The sequence below is a fragment of the Oncorhynchus clarkii genome, chromosome 16, assembly GCF_045791955.1.
Source record: "Oncorhynchus clarkii lewisi isolate Uvic-CL-2024 chromosome 16, UVic_Ocla_1.0, whole genome shotgun sequence".
Classification (NCBI taxonomy): domain Eukaryota; kingdom Metazoa; phylum Chordata; class Actinopteri; order Salmoniformes; family Salmonidae; genus Oncorhynchus; species Oncorhynchus clarkii.
In genome coordinates, this window is record NC_092162.1 from 26009589 (window position 1) to 26033247 (window position 23659).

Below are 23659 nucleotides of genomic sequence, written 5' to 3' on the forward strand. Positions count from 1 at the left end.
ACTTCAGGGATTTTTGGTCTGATTATGAAAAGTTATTTGCCATACGCACACCTTTCCTTACAGTCATCTGTGTGAAAATACACACTTCACTACAAATCTGTGTTGAAGCTCAGCACAAAAAAGAGCGCAGCACTCTCTTTGTTTGCATGGATAACTAACTACTAAGTCAATTGACTATTTATTCATGTTTGCATGGATAACTACTCAATTGACTATTTATTTTAATAGCAATCCACATCAATTATGTGAGTTATTGATTTTGTCTTATTGATGACTGGCTTCCCAGAACATATGACATACTCAGAAGATTAAATGCCTCAGCAACGGTATTACACATCAAATTTAATGCACTTATTATTTTTTATGTCATTTAAATTTGGTCATTTAGCAGACGCTCTTATCCGGAGCATACATTTTTCATACTGGTCTGCCGTGGGAATCAAACCCACAACCCTGGCGTTGCAAGCACCCTGCTCTACCAACTGAGCCACACAGGTCATCAAATGCAACGTAGCTACTTACCATTTTATGGCATTCAAACATGGTGTGAAATATGCATGATATTTTCTGTCATAGTTGTGAATGGAAGAGGTTGAAAAGTCCTTTCATAAGAGGTTTGTCAAAAGTGGAACAGCAGCAACGTGCAGCCTGTGGCATAATACAGTGTGATCACTGACTACATTGTTTCAACAATGAGGCACTTCTCAATTATACAGTGGCAGCTATCTGAATATTTGTAAAAGCATATCCAACATAAGTCTATCTCCATCTCATGTGCGTTGTAGATAATCAGTTAATATCCCACATGATCAGTGTCTTACAGGAGAAAAACAAATTAGGCCTAATAAGCTTACTATTAATAAATATGTATTTCATTACTTGGAAACATTTATAAGCATTTGATAATGTGAGCATGTGGTAATATATAAAGCATTTATAACGTCTTACTCATATTATAAAGTGTTACCGAAATACATTGAATGCTTTCTTAAAAATAGCTAATACAAGAATGAATCAATCAATCAATCAATTAAATTAATCAATACAAATTATTTAGCAGTTAGATGGATAGGATACTTACCACTGCACTGACATTCATCAATACGCAGCAGAGAACAATTCTGATTCTCCCCACGGACACCATGACTTCCTTTTGACCTTCAACCTGAACCAAAACTTTTAATCCCCAAGACACCCCCTGCTCACAACTCCTTATCCTCTCTAGGGTGCAGCGAAGGGAAACGTCCCCCGAAACATGTAGAGTGGTGGTCCTCGAGGCTGTGTCCCATTGCCGCTCCTATTACCTTGGTGCCTGCACACGTCTCACTGACAGTGATGATGATGTCGTAACTTTGTTTCACAAGAGGCTAAACGCTTAGGCAGGAGGTGATCCTTCTATACTTCTCATGAATGGCACCACATGAACCATGGCATTGTTGGATGGGAAGTTATTCAATCAAAACGTCCAGCTTCTCCCGCACAGCTGAGAGTGAAAATAAAATCAGTTGTGGAAGTTAAGTAAAGGATTCTCTTTAACCACTTGTTGTCTTCCAATGCGAACTCTCTTCTCTTTTTGCAATCTTCTGCATGTAGTGCTTCTCTTGTGAACAATGACCATTGGTAAGGTCAGGTCCCAGTGACTAGGTATGGAATTCCTCATGTATCTCAGGGATGAGTACCTTTGCCATGTTCCTTTGTGTGAGCATGATATTAGTTAGTAAAGGGAGGAGGGAAGAGTAGGAGAGCTGCTCATCTACTGCAGCTCCTTCCATTGTTGACTGTGGGAATGGGCTGTCCTCTTGGCGTTCCACCTCAGTTAACTCTTTGCTGCCTGGTGCAGCCAACAATCCCCATCATGTATCTCTCTCTGTGTTTCTCTCTCCCTCCACACCTCCTTTTCTGCTGTGTAGACTACTCTCCCTAGCTGCCTCTCCGGGTGACTCAGTATCTCAGGTTTGTTCTCTATTCCCTCAGTATCTATTTTTCTCCTTCTCTAAATATGCTCTGTTCAATAGGCCATAGTTATCTCTTAGAATGTATATCATCAGAACAGCCATAGTCCATCAAAGACGAGGGCCACACACCAAAAACATACACCATGGAGCAAATGCATCCCATTACATTTTCACATGCTTAAAACAACAATGTCATTCAATGAGAACAATATATTACTCTAAAAAAAGATTTGAAGTCATACAAATAATTAGCTTTTAAAGTTCTCTACAACAAAAACATTAAGATGAAGATGGTCCTTGTTTTTTATATCACTCAAAATCTATGTATTTAATGGAAATTAAATCTTAGAAACTAGCGTTAACATGATTATATCAAAACAATGTGCATTACTTTACCTCCAATTTTATCACAAAGACATTTTGAGAGGCTGTAAGAAATGTAGGCTTGTTTTTTTACAACCAAAAGACACACTTTAAATAATGTCTATACACATGCTGACGATAACATTTACTGTTGGAAATATTGTCTGTCGCCCTCTTGTGGCAACAGTAAAGCTTTAAATGGCGGACTTTTATTTTGAAAGGTCCGCCTCTTTCGTCACTAGACAACCCGGAAGCGTCAATTTGACCTCAAAGGACACCAACACTTACTCTTTATAAAGTGTACGTTTACGGAAAATGTGATACATTCAATAATTCATACGTTTTCCATTAGGAACAGGCATTATAGCTAGTAAGATAGCAGACATACTGTTATGTGGTCTTCTTAGCAGCAAGTAGTAACGTCAGCTAGCTAAGCTTATCAAATGTAAGTACTTTTTATGTGGTCTTCTTAGCAGCAAGTAGTAACGTTAGCTAGCTAGCTAAGCTTAACAAATTTAGTTTTTTTGTGTTACATAAAAGCGAGGCAACTGTCATAAGCTTTTTTTATTTGAACATACGTCCACGTGTTTATTCTGGTTCTCGCATGTATACCAAACATATACTACTGTTTGTCAATGCAATGCCCTTATATTTTCGTTTTCTGACTCAGGGCAATGGGATGGGCAGTGGTGTTGAGGGGTTTCTTGCCTCTGTGTTTACGTCGACTTGCTCGCTTGACCGCCAACAATTACATGGGCGCAAGGATTCGTCCAGTCCGCACAGACCTGACGGTGACATGTTGCTACCCTCTTTGGACAACCCATCCTGTGAGAACACTACATCTGTGCTCTAACTTGTGTGCTGGTCATAATAAGTGGTCTAAGGTGAAAAATATAAAAGGACCCAAAGATGCAGCCCGGAGTCGGATGTTCATGAAGTTTGGGATGATGATAAGAATTGCAGTCAAAGGTAAGCTTGACTGACAACTTGTTTGCCCAATTCAATGCACTATATGTGAGCATTATGGGGAATGCTTTGACTGGTGCTGCATCAACCATCAACCAGATTTGCTTGTTAATTCTGTTTTCTACAGAAGGAGGATCTAGTAATCCAGAATTCAATCTAGCATTGGCAAATGTAGTGGAGCAATGCCGAGGCAAGAACATGCCCAAAGTGTCCATAGAAGCTGCCATCAAGGGAGCGGTAAGTTGACGGAATTATTAAATTGAAATGTTTTTGTAACACTTATAACACTCGGATATAATGCATTATGATACAATTACACTGAACAAAAATATAAATGCAACAATTTCAAAGATTTTACTGCGTTAAGTAAGGAAATCAGTCAATTTAAATAAATTAATTAGGGCCTAATCTATGGATTTCACATGAATGGGAATAAAGATGTGTATCTTTTGGTCACAGATACTTTAAAAAAGTAGGGGCATGGACAGAAAACCAGTCAGTATCTGGTGTGACCACCACTTGCCTCAAGCAGCGCGACATCTCCTTCGCATCGAGTTGATCAGGCTGTTGATTGTGGCCAGTGAAATGTTGTCCCACTCCTCTTCAATGGCTGTGCGAAGTTGCTGGATATTGGCGGGAACTACCCCAGCTCCACCATGGGGGACTCTATTCACATCAGCAAGCCGCTCAACCACACGACAACATACACACTGACGTCGTTGAAACCGGGATTCATCCATGAAGAGCACACTTCTCCAACGTGCCAGTGGCCATCGAAGGTGAGCATTTGCCCACTGAAGATGGTTAAGACGCTGAACTGCAGTCAGGTCAAGACCCTGGTGTGTCTAAAGATTTCTTAGTTTGTGCAGAAATTCTTCAGTTGTGCAAATCCACAGTTTAATTAGCTGTCCGGGTGGCTGGTCTCAGACGATCCCACAGGTGATGAAGCTGGATGTGGAGGTCCTGGGCTGGCATGGTTACACGTGGTCTGCGGTTGAGGCCTGTTGGACGTACTGCCAAATTCTCTAAATTGACGTTGAGATATGGTAGAGAAATAAACATTCAATTTTCTTGCAACAGCTCTTGTGAACATTCCTGCAGTCAGCATGCCAATTGCATGCTCCCTCAACTTGAGACTTCTGTGGCATTGTGTTGTGTGACAAAACTGCACATTTTAGAGTAGCCTTTTATTGTCCCCAGCACAATGTCCACCTGTGTAACGATCACTTCTTGATATGCCACACCTGTCAGGTGGATGAATTGTCTTTGCAAAGGAGAAATGCTCACTAACAAGGATGTAAACAAATTTGAGACAAATAATCTTTTGTGCATATGGAACATTTCTGTGATCTTTAATTTCAGCTCATGAAACATTTGTGATTCGAGTCATACTCAAGTCCAAGTCGTGTGACTCGAGTCCACACCTCTGCTTTTGTCCTCTTCTCAGGAAAAGTCCAAGGCAGGAACCCAGCACACGTATGAAGCCAGGGGGCCTGGTGGCTGCATGCTGCTCATCGATATGCTAACTGACAACAACACCCGAAGTCACCAGGACCTCAAACATCTGCTCAGCAAACACGGGTCAGACCAGGGACTGGGGGTGGGGGGGTGTTGGTAAATGTTTTAAGTGTTTCTTATGTTCAGTTTAGATAATGCAATTACTCACAACATAATGAAAACTATGTCAGAGAGCCAGAGTCTGTTTACTGATCCATAGTTTATTTTTCTGTGTTTGTCCACAGGGCAGCGCTGTGTGACGGGGTGCGTCATAACTTCAGCAGGAAGGGGGTGGTGGTGGCACAGGGGCAGGGTGTGTCGTCCGAGCGAGCTTTGGAACTGGCCATCGAGGCGGGAGCCGAGGACGTCCAAGAAACAGAGGATGAGGATGATAAGTCCCTCCTACAGGTGAGACGTGGTTAGGGTCAATACATGCAGGAGAGCACTGATTTGGCCCTCGAGGGCTGCAGACCTGCTGGACTATGGAAAATCCAGGGCTGTGTTCATTAGGCACCAAACATGGGGGGAAATTGATTGAAATAGGGGCTACCTGGATGATTACAAACCATTTTAGAACACCCTAATGAACACAACCCAGGGGTTTTCACGTCAATGTATGACATAAGTTGAACAAGGAAACATTGTGCCAGGGACAAATTAAAACCTGACCTCGAGGGTCTGAGTTGTACACCCTTGAACTAGTGTCCTATCCAGCATCAATACATTACTTTATCTCTCTCTCTGTAAGTTTGTGTGTGACATGACAGAGCTGAAGAAGGTGCGGACCTCGCTGGAAGAACTGGGTGTGCGCACTGTGTCCGCTGGCCTGGAGTTTGTGTCCCACACACCCACGCAGCTTCCAGAAGCCCAGCTGGAGGCAGCCTTATCTCTGATAGAAGCCTTGAGCGACTGCCTAGACGTGGTGCGGGTCTGGGACAACATCCAGGCCCATGACTGACAGTCATATAATGTACTATTGTCATATTACATATTATGGACATTTCATGTTAGGACATATTGCACGTTTGGAAATTTGAATTGAGCAGACAAATCTTAACACCAGATCTGCTCATCTATGGACTGTACAAAAGTCATGGTTGCAGTTATTTTAAGAAGACATTGCGTTTGTCAGTGCTAAGAAAAATGCATTTATCTGGAAGCTCGGGAGCAAGAGAAGTTGGACAGGATTCAGACTTGAGATCTGTGTGCTTAACTCAAATTCTCACCCAAGTCTCCCAAGTCTGAGTTGCAGGTGCTTATTTCAACTCTGAATCGTCCCGATTGTGACTAGCCAGACTGAATCTGTGAGGAAAAAGGAGTTTGTGTCAGGAAACCACGTAACACTCTGTGTACCTGCTTAAAGGATATCTTGGCTATGAATGTAAAAACAACTATCATGTCCAAATAAAACTATTTAATTTCTGTGTTAACTGCTCAGAACTCTGGAAGGACTTGGCTACAATGTCACTGCATGAATGTGAAGTTATCAAACACCCTTTATCTGATACTGTTTGTTTCAGCACTGTTGATATGGTAAATCATCAACACTTAATAATTTCAGCCTTTCTTGGAACAAATATGACGGGGAAAACTATTTCTGAACAAAATGCATTTGATAGGTGTTAAAGATCAACAAATGTCCGTTTGGTTTTATTGTTTTCCATGATAAACATTACATCAGGAAGGAAAAGGCGCAACTCTCACTCGCAATTAAAAATGTGGTACTTTATTTTTCTAAATATTACAAATTGTGACATCTTGGCAGTCAATGGCCTTCATCAGACTCATGATAAATGTTGCAAGTCTTTGTGCTCATACAATATAGAACATAAAACCCATCTATAATGTTCTCAATCATAAAGTGTGTGGAATTTATTTTTCATATTTCTATTATTAACATTTCATATAATCAACATATCTGGCAAAAAAGGCTTATTTTAACCTTTACTTTATTTTGTGACAGGAAATGCTGTGACCTTTACAAAGGCTGCTTCCAGATATGTGTGTGCTTTTTCCCCACTCCATTGATGTCCTTGTCAAGCCAGACATGACAAGGAATTGTCATGATAGCACAAACAGACTAGAACTGTGGATAAGTCCTCCATCCATCTCAGTGGCTTATCTTGTACACCACATCTCCAACCTGCAGGATCCCAGTTTTGCTGACGGTGTACATCTGTCCAAACAGTGGCGATGTCTTATAGATGTGCTTCTCGGCTTCATCACACAATCTGTAGTTTTTTAGCGTTTCCAGTGGCTGTTTTCTACTGATGACCCCTGTTTCAGGGTCGACCGTGGTGAAGATGCACCTTCCGCACGCCATCACGCGGTGCATCCGCACATCACCAATCTGGATGTCTTCCCAAGAATCCTCATCAAAGGCTTCGCAACTGCTCACAATGACATTTGGTCGAAAGCGTGCAACTGTGACGTCATTCTCCAGCCTGCTGTTTAGATCCTTCACAGAGGCTTCAGACAGCAACATTATCGGGCCACAATCGGGGTACGCAATCTTTTCCCTCTGAGGATAGAGAGACTCTGTCTCTGCTGGCCTCCTGGGCTTCATGTGGGGCTCAAAGTGTACCAAGCGAAAGGTTTTTCCAGCAGCCAGGTAGCTGGTGAGCCAGTTAGACACTTCGTCGCCACAGTCCCTGCCTTGGATGTCACTGCTAAACACCCTGCAGTTGATGATGGGATTGTCAGGCTGCAGAACAGGGAACCTCAGCTGCTCCATGTTGGGTCCATTCAGACACATCTGTCCCCCCTTACTGGTCAACGACACCAGCACCAGGCGAGGCTCTTGCCTTCCCGTCACCATGTGGCCATCCTCAGTGATCACCAGCCAGTGCCTGCATTAAAACAAGGGCAGCCATTATCACCTCGCTTCAGTCACCTCAGTCAATAGGGGACTTTCTTTTCTATGCACACTCAGATTCACACACATACACGGACAGTCCAGCACACTACATACGCTCACACATCAAATACACAGCTACTCTGTTTATTATATTTCCTGATTGCCTAGTCAACTTTTCCCCCTACCCACATGTAAATACTGTATTACCTCGTACCCCTGCACATTGACTCAGTACTAGTACTCCTTGTATATAGTCTTATTGTGTTACTATTTCCTTTTTTATTTAGCAAATATTTCTCTTTTTAATTCTGCATTGTTGGGAATGGGCTCGTAAGTATTTCACTGTAATGTCTACACCTGTTGTATTTGGCGCATGTGACCAATAACATTTTATTTGATTTAACATTCTACAAAACACATGTTATACAAGAATTAGCTGCTATACAGGAGCTCAGTATGGTATTAAAACTCTAGTTTCATGTCAAGACAACAGCAGTTACTTAACTCCCCCACCACTGTAAAAAAGTATTTTGGAAGCTAAAGAAATGCATTTATTAATGTCTACATTTGTTTTTGCCTCTTGTATTATATTACAGACACCTTAATGCATACTCTTAAATTATATTATGGGAGCTAAACATAAAAATATTTTTTTTAAATCTAAAAACTATTTATTTAAAGTATATATATTTTTTCAAGTATTAATGTTACTGTCCCCACTACAACAACAACAAATACTTAAATACATACAATTTCTCCTTGAAACATTTAAATGAAATACTATGGAACTACATGTTGTGGGTTCAATTACTCTCACACCGCGCCCATGTAGGCAGGTTTTTGCAATGGGTGAAAGTTGATTCCATTCGTTTTGGAACCGGGCTGCCTCCCGGGCGTGAGCCAGGTGCCCCGTTCAAAACCCATGGCAAAGTCAGCTAAAAACAATGTGAAGTAGGAGCACGTAGAGTAATGAGTAGATGTATGTGTTTTCACATGGAAAAGTGATTGCTTTTAAGCTTTATCAGCCTTCTCAATGAAAACGAGTAAGAAAATTCTAACATTTATTTTATGGAAAAGAGATATGATTCTGGATGATGCACTGTGCAGCCTTGTTGACAAAATGGCACAGATTACTGTTTGATTTGAGAAGGGCGCTCCTCCCTCCCCTCTTTTGTCCGATGACATAACAGGCCTTTTATGAATGTAATTTAACCTATACCTTACACCACTGTGCCACCTGGTGCTCTGCGGCACAGCATAATCGAATCCGCCCATTCATTCCTATGGAGGACTGCTTTTCTGAGGAATGCCAATATGGCCGACCGTGGCTCACATCTGCCATCTTATAAATGTAATTTAACCTATATTTAACTAGGCAAGTCGGTTAAGAAATAAATCTTAATTACAATGAAGGCCTAGCCCGGACGACACTGGGACATTTGTGCGCTGGATTTGAACCAGGGACTGTAGTGATACTTCTTGCACTGAGATGCAGTGCCTTACACCACTGTGCCACCTGGTGCAGCCTGGCACAGCATAATCGAATCCGCCCATTCATTCCTATGGAGGACTGCTTTTCTGAGGAATGCCAATATGGCCGACCGTGGCTCACATCTGCCATCGAGGGCTTATATTCATTTATATTCATCATTGGCTCTCCATAAAGCCAGCCAGCCAAACAAGGAGCGTTTCCTCCCTCCCCTCTGCTCCCAGAGGTCCACATGGCCCTAAAATCAGCGTCTAGACTGCATTTGCCTTTTAAAATCAGGATTGGAACGATTTTAGTAGCCTATTTTACAGAACAGAACATTCTGCCTCACTGACCTCCATTTAAAAAGTGCAAGGTGCCAATATATTTGACTGGATCTGTACATTGTTGAGTGGTACCTCATCAGAATCACCACCACAACATTTCCATGGCATGTTCTGATCTTTTACTTAAGTGATTCACTTGAATAATTGATAAATATACTATTTGTTAGGGTTAGGCAACATGCAATTACTTCGAGCAATAAATGTGAGAATTATGTATGTAACGTTTGGGACCAGTACAAGGAGTGCATTAGCGACTTGTAAAAAAAACATATTGCAATAATATTTAGGAAAAAGTCAGAATAAAATGTTACTAACCTATCTCGAAGTTCACCGTACTTCAACCCGATCGGTTGACATTCTGCAAGGGCCACGGACACAGCTCTACCCGACTTCAGTGGGTGAATGAGTAGCTGTGACACAACTCCCACACGGTTAAGTTTATTAGGCCTTAGTAAAAACTTATATCCAAGACCAAGTGCGACAACAGTAATACCACCACCTACAGCCCAGAGCTGGGCTTTCTTATATATAAATGTAAACGCATTTCTCAACACATCTACTAAGTTCATCTTTACTCTTAGAAGGCGCAACAGATATACATTGAACTTGACAAAAATAACACCTCAGTAAAGGGGGCTGGTCTGTGATGATGTCGGAGAACGGCAAGTTAGGACATATTGCCGCGTTCAAAACAACTCGGGAACTGGGAAATCTGAAATCTCAGACTTTTGAGTTCCGTGCTTTCAAAACAACTGCGAACTCGGAAAAAAAACGAGCTCCAACTGGGAAAAATCGATGTGAAAAGTCATCCAACAAGGAATTCCAACTCGAGAACCTAGTTGTTTTGAACTCAGCATGAATGCTGTGTTCATGCGCTAGTTGGAACTAGGAAACTCTGAAATGTCCGGCTTGATAACTGGCTGGAGCTAGTTGAAGTCGGGAAGTTCAAAAAAACCTAGGTTGGAGTCATTAAAAACGCGTTTTTCAACCACTCCACTAATTTCTTGTTAACAAAATATAGTTTTGGCAAGTCGGTTAGGACATCTACTTTGTGCATTACACAACAATTGTTTACAGACAGATTATTTTACTTATCATTCACTGTATCACAATTCCAGTGAGCCATACACTAAGTTGACTGTGCCTTTAAACAGCTTGGAAAATGTCCGAAAATTATGTCATGGCTTTAGAAGCTTCTGATAGGCTAATTGACATCATTTGAGTCAATTGGAAGTGTACATGTGAATGTATTTCAAGGCCTACCTTCAAACTCAGTGCCTCTTTGCTTGACATCATGGGAAAATCTTAAAGAAATCAGCCAAGACCCCAGAAAAAAAATTGTAGACCTCCACAAGTCTGGTTCGTCCTTAGGAGCAATATCCAAACGCCTGAAGGTACCACGTTCATCTGTACAAACAATAGTACGCAAGTATAAACACCATGGGACCACGCAGCTGTCATACCGCTCAGGAAGGAGAAGTGTTCTGTCTCCTAGAGAAGAACGTACTTTGGTGCGAAAAGTGCAAATCAATCCCAGAACAACAGCAAAGGACCTTGTGAAGATGCTGGAGGAAACCGGTACAAAAATACCTATATCCACAGTAAAAATGAGTCCTATATCGACATAACCTGAAAGGCTGCTAAGCAAGGAAGAAGCCACTGCTCCAAAACAGCCATAAAAAAAGCCAGACTACGGTTTGCAACTGCAAATGGAGACAAATATTGTTATTTTTGGAGAAATGTCCTCTGGTCTGATGAAACAAAAATAGAACTGTTTGGCCATAATGAACATCATTATGTTTGGAGGAAAAATGGGGAGGCTTGCAAGCCGAAGAACACCATCCCAACCGTGAAGCACGGGGTGCAGCATCATGTTGTGGGGGTGCTTTGCCGCAGGAGGGACAGGTGCACTTCACAAAATGGATGGCATCATGAGGCAGCAAAATGATGTGGATATATTGAAGCAACATCTGAAGACATCAGTCAGGAAGTTAAAGCTTGGTCACAAATGGGTCTTCCAAATGGACAATGACCCCAAGCATACTTCTAAAGTTGTGGCAGAATGGATTAAGGACAACAAAGTCAAGGTATTGGAGTGGCCATCACAAGCCCTGACCTCAATCCTACAGAAAATGTGTGGGCAGAAATGATAAAGTGTGTGCGAGCAAGGAGGCATACAAACCTGACTCAATTACACCAGCTCTGTCAGAAGGAATGGGCCAAAATTCACCCAACTTATTGTGGGAAGCTTGTGGAAGGCTACCTGAACCGTTTGACCCAAGTTAAACAATTTAAAGGCAATGCTACCAATTACTAATTGAGTGTTTGTAAACTTCTGACCCACTGGGAATGCGATGAAATAAATAAAAGCTGAAATAAATCATTCTCTCTACTATTATTCTGACATTTCACATTCTTAAAATAAAGTGGTGATCCTAACTGACCTAAGACAGGGAATGTTTACTAGGATTAAATGTCAGGAATTGTGAAAAACTGAGTTTAAATGTATTTGGCTAAGGTGTATGTAAACTTCCGACTTCAACTGTATATAGGTGCCGCGTTTAACCATTTAGAAAGTCAGACATGTCAGAGTTCCCTAGTTCCCAACTAGTTTATTACATTAAAATGGTGGAAGCCCTCAATGGCACTGCCCATGCTAAGACGGCCTTTTCGCCTAATGTGGCTCATTTCACAGTGGTTTCAGAGTCCTACAATAAGAACTAGGATGCTAATATTTATGTAAACTCTACATAGTTGTGTTCTGTGGGTGTCATTGAGTAGGCTGATACAAATGAAAAGCTGACAAACTGTAGAATAAGTCAAGGAGTGCCATACAGGACCTCTATACCAGGCCGTGTCAGTGGAAAGCCCCAAGACTCCAGCCACACAATCCATAGACTGTTCTCTCTGCAACCGCATAACAAGCGGTACCAGTGCACCAAGTCTAGAACCAATTGGACCCTGAATTGATTCTACCCCCAAGCCATGACTGCTAAACAAGGCTGCTAAATAGCTAATCAAAAAGTTACCTGGACTATCTGCATTGACCCTTTTTTGAACGAACTCTATTGCACTGACTCTATACACACACTGAATTCTACCCCCCCCCCCCACACACACATACTTACACTGACACCCAAACACACAGACACCCACACCAGTGGAGGCTGCTGAGGGGAGGATGGCTCATGATAATGGCTGAAACGGAACCATGTGTATGGTGTGTATATTTGATACCATTCCATTCATTCCGCTCCAGCCATTACCACGAGCTTGTCCTCCCCAATTAAGGTGCCACCAACCTCTTGTGGCCCAGACACACATAACACGAGCACATATTCATACTGACGCCACACACACATACTGTACACACACTTTTACACTCACCACATACGCTGCTGCTACAGCTCAGTCTATTATCTATCCCGTTGCCTAATCACTTTGCCCCAACCATATATATACATAGCTACCTCAATTACCTCGTATCCCTGCACATCGACTCGGTACTGGTGCTCCCTGTATATAGCCATGTTATTAGTACTTGTTATTCACTGTGTATTTATTTCTTGTGACACTATTTTTATTTGATATTTTTGTATCTTTATCTTTAACTCTGCATTGTTGGAAAATGACAGTTGTTTGCTTCACTTTCAATGAGGGACATACATTTTGAAAGCACACACACACACACACACACACACACACACACACACACACACACACACACACACACAGAGGATGACAGTGGCCGGTGACCATAGCAATGGAGTAAATAAACATTGCTATAACACCAAAAGCATGCATAATAAGTATTTACAGTCAACATAAATTATTAACTGAAAAATAAATTAGAAACAACTATTTGTGTTGTTAGATGTGACTAAACCAATAAAGGCCATGTTAGCTGACTGATATTATCTCATTATTATCTCAGAACGCTACTACAGCAATAAAATATTGCCCTCTTGCTAAATTGACCAAAACCATATCGAAGCAGTGCAAAATGTCAACGGGTTAAACCAGCTCAACTGGTTAAACCAGAATGGTTAAAACGCTAAATCATAGAGGCAGAGGTGGGACCAAGTCACAAGATTCAAGTGTTAAGTCATGTCCCAAGTAGAGCATGTCGAGTCAAGGCCAAGTCATGCATTCTAAGAGCATGTCGAGTCGCAAGTTTTTTTTCAAGTCAAGTAAATAAAATTCTATACAGGCAATGACTTGTTTAACTACAGATATACATCAACAATCTTTGTCAATTTATTGAGGCTACCCGACAGCCCTTTTCATTATGTAGTCTAGAGCATACATGATTATTCAATAATACATTTGAACAAATTTCAAATGCAAGCTTCATAATTAAATGATTCATTTCATACAATTTTGACATACCAAAAGACCAGTAGGCCTATGCTAATAATTGTTGCTTGATGGCCCATTGCTGGTGAGCTTTCAAGGTAAACAATTAATATTCTTGATCACCACTTTTTTGTTTTTTATTTATTTTGGAGCTGCATATATTTTGGAGCTGCAATCCTCTCTCGCTACAATTTGACTGGTTTCAAACTTTTTGACCCGTGACATCCAAAAAAAGAGTGGTTCAAAGCTTGCAGCCCACACACATGCACGAGAGTGCAAATGTAGACTGTCATTACAGCCATAAGGTAAGGTAGGGTATACTGTTACACTTAGCAGGACAGGAAAATGGTACACACACACAAAGAGAACATCTCTGGTCATGTCTTTTGCCTCTGACCTGGCAGACTCACTAAACACACATGCTTCGTTTGTAAATTATGTCTGTGTTTGAGTGTGCCCCTGGCTAGCCGTAAATGGGGAAAAAACATTGTGCCGTCTGATTTGCTTAATATAAGGAATTTTAAATAATTTATACTTTTACTTTTGATACTTAAGTGTATTTTATCAATTACATTTACTTTAGATACATAAGTATAGTTTAAACCAAATACTTTTAGACTTTTACTCAAGTAGTATTTTACTGGGTGACTTTCACTCTTACTTGAGTCATTTTCTAACAACAAGCAATGCAGATGTAGAAATGTTTATGCAACTTGATTGGAGTCCACCTGTAGTAAATTCAATGATTCTATTGTTCGAACTGCAGATTGTCCTGCTGATTCCAATAGCAGTCTGTTTTCATTGAAGACCCAGTGCAGTAAAAAACATGCTTTTCCTGTGTTTGAACTTATATAGTATTTCCACGCTATGAGGTTCGAATAATACTGTGAAAATGATAATAATGCCCTCTTAGTGTAAGAGCTGTTTGAAATGACTGACATTTCTGCCTGTTTTGGTGGGATGGAGTTTTGGCCTGCCTGGTGACATCACCAGGCAGTAAATTAGTAAATTTATATTTTTTTATTTCACATTTATTTAATCAGGTAGGATAGTCCAAATCAAATCAAATCAAATTTTATTTGTCACATACACATGGTTAGCAGATGTTAATGCGAGTGTAGCGAAATGCTTGTGCTTCTAGTTCCGACAATGCAGTAATAACCAATGAGTAATCTAACTAACAATTCCAAATCTACTACCTTATACACACAAGTGTAAAGGGATAAAGAATATGTACATAAAGATATGTGAATGAGTGATGGTACAGAACGGCATAGGCAAGATGCAGTAGATGGTATAGAGTACAGTATATACATATGAGATGAGTATGTAAACAAAGTGGCATAGTTTAAAGTGGCTAGTGATACATGTATTACATAAAGATGCAGTAGATGATATAGAGTACAGTATATATGTAGACATATGAGATTAATAATGTAGGGTATGTAAACATTATATTAAGTAGCATTGTTTAAAGTGGCTAGTGATATATTTTACATCAATTCCCATTATTAAAGTGGCTGGAGTTGAGTCAGTGTGTTGGCAGCAGCCACTCAATGTTAGTGGTGGCTGTTTAACAGTCTGATGGCCTTGAGATAGAAGCTGTTTTTCAGTCTCTCGGTCCCAGCTTTGATGCACCTGTACTGACCTCGCCTTCTGGATGATAGCGGGGTGAACAGGCAGTGGCTCGGGTGGTTGTTGTCCTTGATGATCTTTATGGCCTTCCTGTGACATCGGGTGGTGTAGGTGTCCTGGAGGGCAGGTAGTTTGCCCCCGGTGATGCGTTGTGCGGACCTCACTACCCTCTGGAGAGCCTTACGGTTGTGGGCGGAGCAGTTGCCGTACCAGGCGGTGATACAGCCCGACAGGATGCTCTCGATTGTGCATCTGTAGAAGTTTGTGAGTGCTTTTGGTGACAAGCCAAATTTCTTCAGCCTCCTGAGGTTGAAGAGGCGCTGCTGCGCCTTCATCACAATGCTGTCTGTGTGGGTGGACCAATTCAGTTTGTCTGTGATGTGTACGCCGAGGAACTTAAAACTTACTACCCTCTCCACTGCTGTTCCATCGATGTGGATAGGGGGGTGTTCCCTCTGCTGTTTCCTGAAGTCCACAATCATCTCCTTAGTTTTGTTGACGTTGAGTGTGAGGTTATTTTCCTGACACCACACTCCGAGGGCCCTCACCTCCTCCCTGTAGGCCGTCTCGTCGTTGTTGGTAATCAAGCCTACCACTGTTGTGTCGTCCGCAAACTTGATGATTGAGTTGGAGGCGTGTGTGGCCACGCAGTCGTGGGTGAACAGGGAGTACAGGAGAGGGCTCAGAACGCACCCGTGTGGGGCCCCAGTGTTGAGGATCAGCGGGGTGGAGATGTTGTTACCTACCCTCACCACCTGGGGGCGGCCCGTAAGGAAGTCCAGTGCCCAGTTGCACAGGGCGGGGTCGAGACCCAGGGTCTCGAGCTTGATGACGAGTTTGGAAGGTACTATGGTGTTAAATGCTGAGCTGTAGTCGATGAACAGCATTCTCACATAGGTATTCCTCTTGTCCAGATTAGGGCAGTGTGCAGTGTGGTTGAGATTGCATCGTCTGTGGACCTATTTGGGCGGTAAGCAAATTGGAGTGGGTCTAGGGTGTCAGGTAGGGTGGAGGTGATATGGTCCTTGACTAGTCTCTCAAAGCACTTCATGATGACGGAAGTGAGTGCTACGGGGCGGTAGTTGTTTAGCTCAGTTACCTTAGCTTTCTTGGGAACAGGAACAATGGTGGCCCTCTTGAAGCATGTGGGAACAGCAGACTGGGATAGTTGAGAACATGTTCTCATTTACAACTGCGACCTGGCCAAGATAAAGCAAAGCAGTTCGACACATACAACACAGAGTAATGGAATAAACATGGAATAAACAAACACACAGTCAATAAAATAGGCCATAGTGGCGAGGTAATTACGATATAACAATTAAACACCGGAGTGATAGATGTGGAGAAGATGAATGTGCAACTAGAGATACTGGGGAGCAAAGGAGCAAAATAAATAAATACAGTATGGGGATGAGGTAGTTGGATGGGCTATTTACAGATGGGCTATGTACAGGTGCATTGATCTGTGAGCTGCTCTGAAAGATGGAAGCTTGAAGTTAGTGAAGGAGATATGAGTCTCCAGCTTCAGTGATTTTTGCAGTTCGTTTCAGTCATTGGCAGCAGAGAACTGGAAGGAAAGGCGGCCAAAGGAGGAATTGTCATTGGGGGTGAAATATACCTGCTGGAGCGCGTGCTGCGAGTGGGTGCTGCTATGGTGATCAGTGAACTGAGATAAGGCGTGGCTTTACCTAGCAAAGACTTGTAGATGACCTGGAGCCAGTGAGTTTGGTGACGAGTATGAAGCGAGGGCCAGCCAACGAGAGCGTACAGGTTGAAGTGGTGGGTAGTATATGGGGCTTTGGTGACAAAACGGATGGCACTGTGATAGACTGCATCCAATTTGTTGAGTAGAGTGTTGGAGGCTATTTTGTAATGTGCTTAATATGGTTTACTGTGGGTCTGGAAGGAGAGTTTACAGTCTAAACAGACACCTAGGTATTTGTAGTTGTCCACATATTCAAGGTCAGAACCGTCCAGTAGTGATGCTGGACGGGCGGGCAGGTGCGGGCAGCGGTCTGTTGAAGAGGATGCATTTAGTTTTACTTGCATTTAAGAGCAGTTGGAGGCCACGGAAGGAGAGTTGTATGGCATTGAAGCTCCAATAAGATATGTCTATATACAGTGCCTTGCGAAAGTATTCGGCCCCCTTGAACTTTGCGACCTTTTGCCACATTTCAGGCTTCAAACATAAAGATATAAAACTGTATTTTTTTGTGAAGAATCAACAACAAGTGGGACGCAATCATGAAGTGGAACGACATTTATTGGATATTTCAAACTTTTTTAACAAATCAAAAACTGAAAAATTGTCCGTGCAAAATTATTCAGCCCCCTTAAGTTAATACTTTGTAGCGCCACCTTTTGCTGCGATTACAGCTGTAAGTCGCTTGGGGTATGTCTCTATCAGTTTTGCACATCGAGAGACTGACATTTTTTCCCATTCCTCCTTGCAAAACAGCTTGAGCTCAGTGAGGTTGGATGGAGAGCATTTGTGAACAGCAGTTTTCAGTTCTTTCCACAGATTCTCGATTGGATTCAGGTCTGGACTTTGACTTGGCCATTCTAACACCTGGATATGTTTATTTTTGAACCATTCCATTGTAGATTTTGCTAAATGTTTTGGATCATTGTCTTGTTGGAAGACAAATCTCCGTCCCAGTCTCAGGTCTTTTGCAGACTCCATCAGGTTTTCTTCCAGAATGGTCCTGTATTTGGCTCCATCCATCTTCCCATCAATTTTAACCATCTTCCCTGTCCCTGCTGAAGAAAAGCAGGCCCAAACCATGATGCTGCCACCACCATGTTTGACAGTGGGGATGGTGTGTTCAGAGTGATGAGCTGTGTTGCTTTTACGCCAAACATAACGTTTTGCATTGTTGCCAAAAAGTTCAATTTTGGTTTCATCTGACCAGAGCACCTTCTTCCACATGTTTGGTGTGTCTCCCAGGTGGCTTGTGGCAAACTTTAAACGACACTTTTTATGGATATCTTTAAGAAATGGCATTCTTCTTGCCACTCTTCCATAAAGGCCAGATTTGTGCAATATACGACTGATTGTTGTCCTATGGACAGAGTCTCCCACCTCAGCTGTAGATCTCTGCAGTTCATCCAGAGTGATCATGGGCCTCTTGGCTGCATCTCTGATCAGTCTTCTCCTTGTATGAGCTGAAAGTTTAGAGGGACGACCAGGTCTTGGTAGATTTGCAGTGGTCTGATACTCCTTCCATTTCAATATTATCGCTTGCACAGTGCTCCTTGGGATGTTTAAAGCTTGGGAAATCTTTTTGTATCCAAATCCGGCTTTAAACTTCTTCACAACAGTATCTCGGACCTGCTTGGTGTGTTCCTTGTTCTTCATGATGCTCTCTGCGCTTTTAACGGACCTCTGAGACTATCACAGTGCAGGTGCATTTATACGGAGACTTGATTACACACAGGTGGATTGTATTTATCATCATTAGTCATTTAGGTCAACATTGGATCATTCAGAGATCCTCACTGAACTTCTGGAGAGAGTTTGCTGCACTGAAAGTAAAGGGGCTGAATAATTTTGCACCCCCAATTTTTCAGTTTTTGATTTGTTAAAAAAGTTTGAAATATCCAATTAATGTCGTTCCACTTCATGATTGTGTCCCACTTGTTGTTGATTCTTCACAAAAAAATACAGTTTACATCTTTATGTTTGAAGCCTGAAATGTGGCAAAAGGTCGCAAAGTTCAAGGGGGCCGAATACTTTCGCAAGGCACTGTATATATATATACATACATACATACAGTGGGGAGAACAAGTATTTGATACACTGCCGATTTAGCAAGTTTTCCTACTTACAAAGCATGTAGAGGTCTGTCATTTTTATCATAGGTACACTTCAACTGTGAGAGACGGAATCTTAAACAAAAATCCAGAAAATCACATTGTATGATTTTTAAGTAATTAATTAGCATTTTATTGCATGACATACGTATTTGATCACCTACCAACCAGTAAGAATTCCAGCTCTCACAGACCTGTTAGTTTTTCTTTAAGGATCCCTCCTGTTCTCCACTCATTACCTGTATTAACTGCACCTGTTTGAACTCGTTACCTGTATAAAACACACCTGTCCACACACTCACTCATACCTCTCCTCAATGGCCAAGACCAGAGAGCTGTGTAAGGACATCAGGGGTAAAATTGTAGACCTGCACAAGGCTGGGATGGGCTACAGGACAATAGGCAAGCAGCTTGGTGAGAAGGCAACAACTGTTGGCACAAATATTAGAAAATGGAAGAAGTTCAAGATGACGGTCAATTACCCTCGGTCTGGGGCTCCATGCAAGATCTCACCTCGTGGGGCATCAATGATCATGAGGAAGGTGAGGGATCAGCCCAGAACTACACGGGAGGACCTGGTCAATGACCTGAAGAGAGCTGGGACCACAGTCTCAAAGAAAACCATTAGTAACACACTACGCCGTCATGGATTAAAATCCTGCAGCGCACGCAAGGTCCCCCTGCTCAAGCCAGCGCATGTCCAGGCCCGTCTGAAGTTTGCCAATGACCATCTGGATGATCCAGAGGAGGAATGGGAGAAGGTCATGTGATCTGATGAGACAAAAATAGAGCTTTTTGGTCTAAACTCCACTTGCCGTGTTTGGAGGAAGAAGAAGGATGAGTACAACCCCAAGAACATCATCCCAACTGTGAAGCATGGAGGTGGAAACACCATTCTTTGGGGATGCTTTTCTGCAAAGGGGACTAGACGACTGCACCGTATTGAGGGGAGGATGGATGGGGCCATGTGTCGTGACATCTTGGCCAACAACCTCCTTTCCTCAGGAAGAGCATTGAAGATGGGTCGTGGCTGGGTCTAAGGAGTGGCTCTGTAAGAAGCATCTCAAGGTCCTGGAGTGGCCTAGCCAGTCTCCAGACCTGAACCCAATAGAAAATCTTTGGAGGGAGCTGAAAGTCCTTATTGCCCAGCGACAGCCTCGAAACCTGAAGGATCTGGAGAAGGTCTGTATGGAGGAGTATCATACAATGTGATTTTCTGGATTTTTGTTTTAGATTCCGTCTCTCACAGTTGAAGTGCACCTATGATAAAAAAAAATTACAGACCTCTACATGCTTTGTAAGTAGGAAAACCTGCAAAATTGGCAGTGTATCAAATACTTTTTCTCCCCATTGTGTATATATATATATATATATATATATATATATATATATATATATATATATATATATATATGGGAATGAGGTAGTTGGTTGGATGGGCTATTTACAGATGGGTTGTGTACAGCTGCAGCGACCGGTAAGCTGCTCTGACAGCCGATGCTTGATGTTAGTGAGGGAGATAAATAATTGAAGTCGGAAGTTTACATACACCTTAGCCAAATACATTTAAACTCAGTTTTTCACAATTCCTGACATATAATCCTAGTAAAGAATTCCCCGTCTTAGGTCAGTTAGGATCACCACTTTATTTTAAGAATATGAAATGTCAGAATAATAGTAGAGAATGATTTATTTCACCTTTTATTTCTTTCATCACATTCCCAGTGGGTCAGAAGTTTACATACACTCAATTGGTATTTGGCAGCATTGACTTAAACAATTTCCACAAGCTTCCCACAATACGTTGGATGAATTCTGGCCCATTCCTCCTGACAGAGCTGGTGTAACTGAGTCAGGTTTGTCGGCCTCCTTGCTCGCACACTTTTATTCAGTTCTGTCCACAAATTTTCTATAGGATTAAGGTCAGGGCTTGTGATGGCCACTCCAATATCTTGACTTTGTTGCCAATTAAGCCATTTTGCCACAACTTTGGAAGTATGCTTGGGGTCATTGTACATTTGGAAGACCCATTTGCGACCAAGCTTTTTCCTGACTGATGTCTTAAGATGTTGCTTCAATATATCCACAAAATATTCCTCCCTCGTGATGCCATCTATTTTGTGACGTGCACCAGTCCCTCCTGCAGCAAAGCACCCTCACAACATGATGCTGCCACCCCCATGCTTCACAGTTGGGATGGTGATCTTCGGCTTGCAAGCCTTACCCTTTTCCCTCCAAACATGATGATGGTCAATATGGCCAAAAAGTTATATTTTGTTTCATCAGACCAGAAGACATTTCTCCAAAAAGTACGATCTTTGTCCCCATGTGCAGATGCAAACTGCAGTCTGGCTGTTTTATGGCTGTTTTGGAGCAGTGGCGTTTTCCTTGCTGAGCGTCCTTTCAGGTTATGTCGATATAGGACTCGTTTTCCTATGGATATAGATACTTGTGTACCTGTTTCCTCCAGCATCTTCACAAGGTCCTTTGCTGTTGTTCTTCGATTGATTTGAACTTCTTGCACCAAAGTACATTCACCTCCAGAAGACAAAACGCGTCTCCTTCCTGAGCAGTATGACAGCTGCGTGGTCCCATGGTGTTTATGCTTGCGTACTATTGTTTGTACAGATGAATGTGGCACCTTCAGGCATTTGGAGGTCTTGGATTATTTCTTTAGATTTTCCCATGATGTCAAGCAAAGAGGCACCAAGTTTGAAGGTAGGACTTGAAATACATCCACAGGTTCACCTCCAATTGACTCAAATTATGTCAATTAGCCTATAAGAAGCTTCTAAAGCCATGACATCATTTTCTGGAATTTTCCAAGCTGTTTAAAGGCACAGCCAAATTAGTGTATGTAAACTTCTGAATTGTGATACAGTGAATAAGTGAAAAAATCTGTCTGTAAACAATTGTTGGAAAAATTACTGTCCTAACCGACTGGCCAAAACTATAGTTTGTTAACAAGACATTTGTGGAGTGGTTGAAAAACAAGTTTTTAATGACTCCAACCTACGTGTATGTAAACTTTTGACTTCCGTTCAACTCATTGGCAGCAAAAAACTGGAAGGAAAGGCGGCCAAATGAGGTGTTGGCTTTGGGGATGACCAGTGAAATATACCTTCTGGAGCACTTGCTATGGGTAGGTGTTGCTATGGTGATCAGTGAGCTGAGATAAGGCGGGGCTTTACCTGGCAAAGACTTATAGATGACCTGGAGCCAGTGGGTTTTGCGAGGAATATGTAGCGAGGACCAGCCAACGAGAGCAGACAGGTCGCATTGGTGGGTGGTATATGGGGCTTTGGAGACAAAACGGATGGCACTGTGATAGACTGCATTCAATTTGCTGAATAGAGTGTTGGAGGCTATTTTGTAAATGATATCGCCGAAGTCAAGGATCAGCAGGATAGTCAGTTTTATGAGGGTATGTTTGGCAGCATGAGTGAAGGAGGCTTTGTTGCGAAATTGGAAGCCGATTCTAGATTTAATTTTGGATTGGAGATGCTTAATATGAGTCTGGAAGGAGAGTTTACAGTCTAGCCGGACACCTAGGTATTTGTAGTTTTCCACATATTCTAGGTCAGAACCGTCCAGAGTAGTGATGCTAGGTGTGCGGGTGGGTGTGGGCAACGATCAGTTGAAGAGCATGCATTTTGTTTTACTAGCATTTATGGGCAGTTGGAGGCCACATAAGGAACTGTTGTATGGCATTGAAGCTCGTTTGGAGGTTTGTTATCACATAGTCCAAAAAAGGGCCAAATGTATACAGAATGGTGTTGTCTGCGTAGAGGTGGATCAAATAATCACCCGCAGCAAGAGCGACATCATTGAAATTTACAGAGAAAATAGTCAGCCCGAGAAATGAACCCTGTGGTACCCCCATAGAGACTGCCAGAGGTCCGGACAACAGGCACTCCGATTTGACACACTGAACTCTGAGAAGCAGTTAGTGAACCAGGCGAGGGAGTCATTAGAGAAACCAAGGCTGTTGAGTCTGCCCATAAGAATACGGTGATTGACAGAGTCGAAAGCCTTGGGGCCAGTTACTGCGGGGGGTGCAGAGCTGTGGAAAATGTTAAGTTCCTCGGCGTACACATCAAGGACAAACTGAAATAGTCCACCCACACAGACAGCGTGGTGAAGAAGGCGCAACAGCGCCTCATGGAGGATGAGATGCTGCACATGCACAAGAAAGTTTTAGTTTTGTCTGAGTTCAATAAGTAGCACACATAATCTCAATTTCTCTTTGTGTGTGTGTGCCTTTGTGGTTTTTGTGGTGTGTAAATGATTTTATAACTGCAGGGTCAAAAATAACCCTAAGACAATCTTTGTACCCTGGTGGTATACAGCTTTCATGGAAATATGAACAAAGGCGATGTTTCACTTTTTCTAATGTTGG

The 23659-nt window shown here is 42.1% G+C and overlaps 3 protein-coding genes across 4 annotated transcripts in view; 1 reads left to right on the plus strand and 2 right to left on the minus strand.

Annotated features, from left to right (window-relative positions):
• Window positions 1–1144, minus strand: part of LOC139367542 (parathyroid hormone 3 receptor) — a 58565-nt gene extending 57421 nt beyond the window's left edge. Inside the window, exon 1 of the mRNA XM_071105789.1 lies at window positions 1082–1144. Coding sequence (XP_070961890.1) covers window positions 1082–1144 — 63 coding nt within the window. The remainder of the gene's footprint in view (window positions 1–1081) is intronic.
• Window positions 1145–2555: 1411 nt separating this feature from the next.
• LOC139368260 (translational activator of mitochondrially encoded cytochrome c oxidase I) lies at window positions 2556–6642 on the plus strand. 2 transcript variants are annotated; one of them, XM_071106971.1, is made up of 6 exons: window positions 2556–2763; window positions 2989–3287; window positions 3412–3521; window positions 4732–4865; window positions 5027–5189; window positions 5530–6208. In XM_071106971.1, coding segments are annotated over exons 1-6 (918 nt in total). In that variant the 5' UTR covers window positions 2556–2761; the 3' UTR covers window positions 5740–6208. The 2 variants fall into 2 exon arrangements, with proteins under 2 accessions (XP_070963072.1, XP_070963073.1); XM_071106972.1 differs by having other exon boundaries at window positions 2559–2618; window positions 5530–6642.
• A 249-nt stretch (window positions 6643–6891) lies between these two features.
• On the minus strand, window positions 6892–10135 carry LOC139368259 (mitochondrial amidoxime-reducing component 1-like). The gene is made up of 2 exons (XM_071106970.1): window positions 9769–10135; window positions 6892–7630 (listed from the first exon to the last, which is right to left on the minus strand). The coding sequence occupies exons 1-2, from the start codon at window positions 10020–10022 to the stop codon at window positions 6892–6894; spliced, it is 993 nt and encodes a 330-aa protein (XP_070963071.1). The 5' UTR covers window positions 10023–10135.
• Window positions 10136–23659: the final 13524 nt, after the last annotated feature.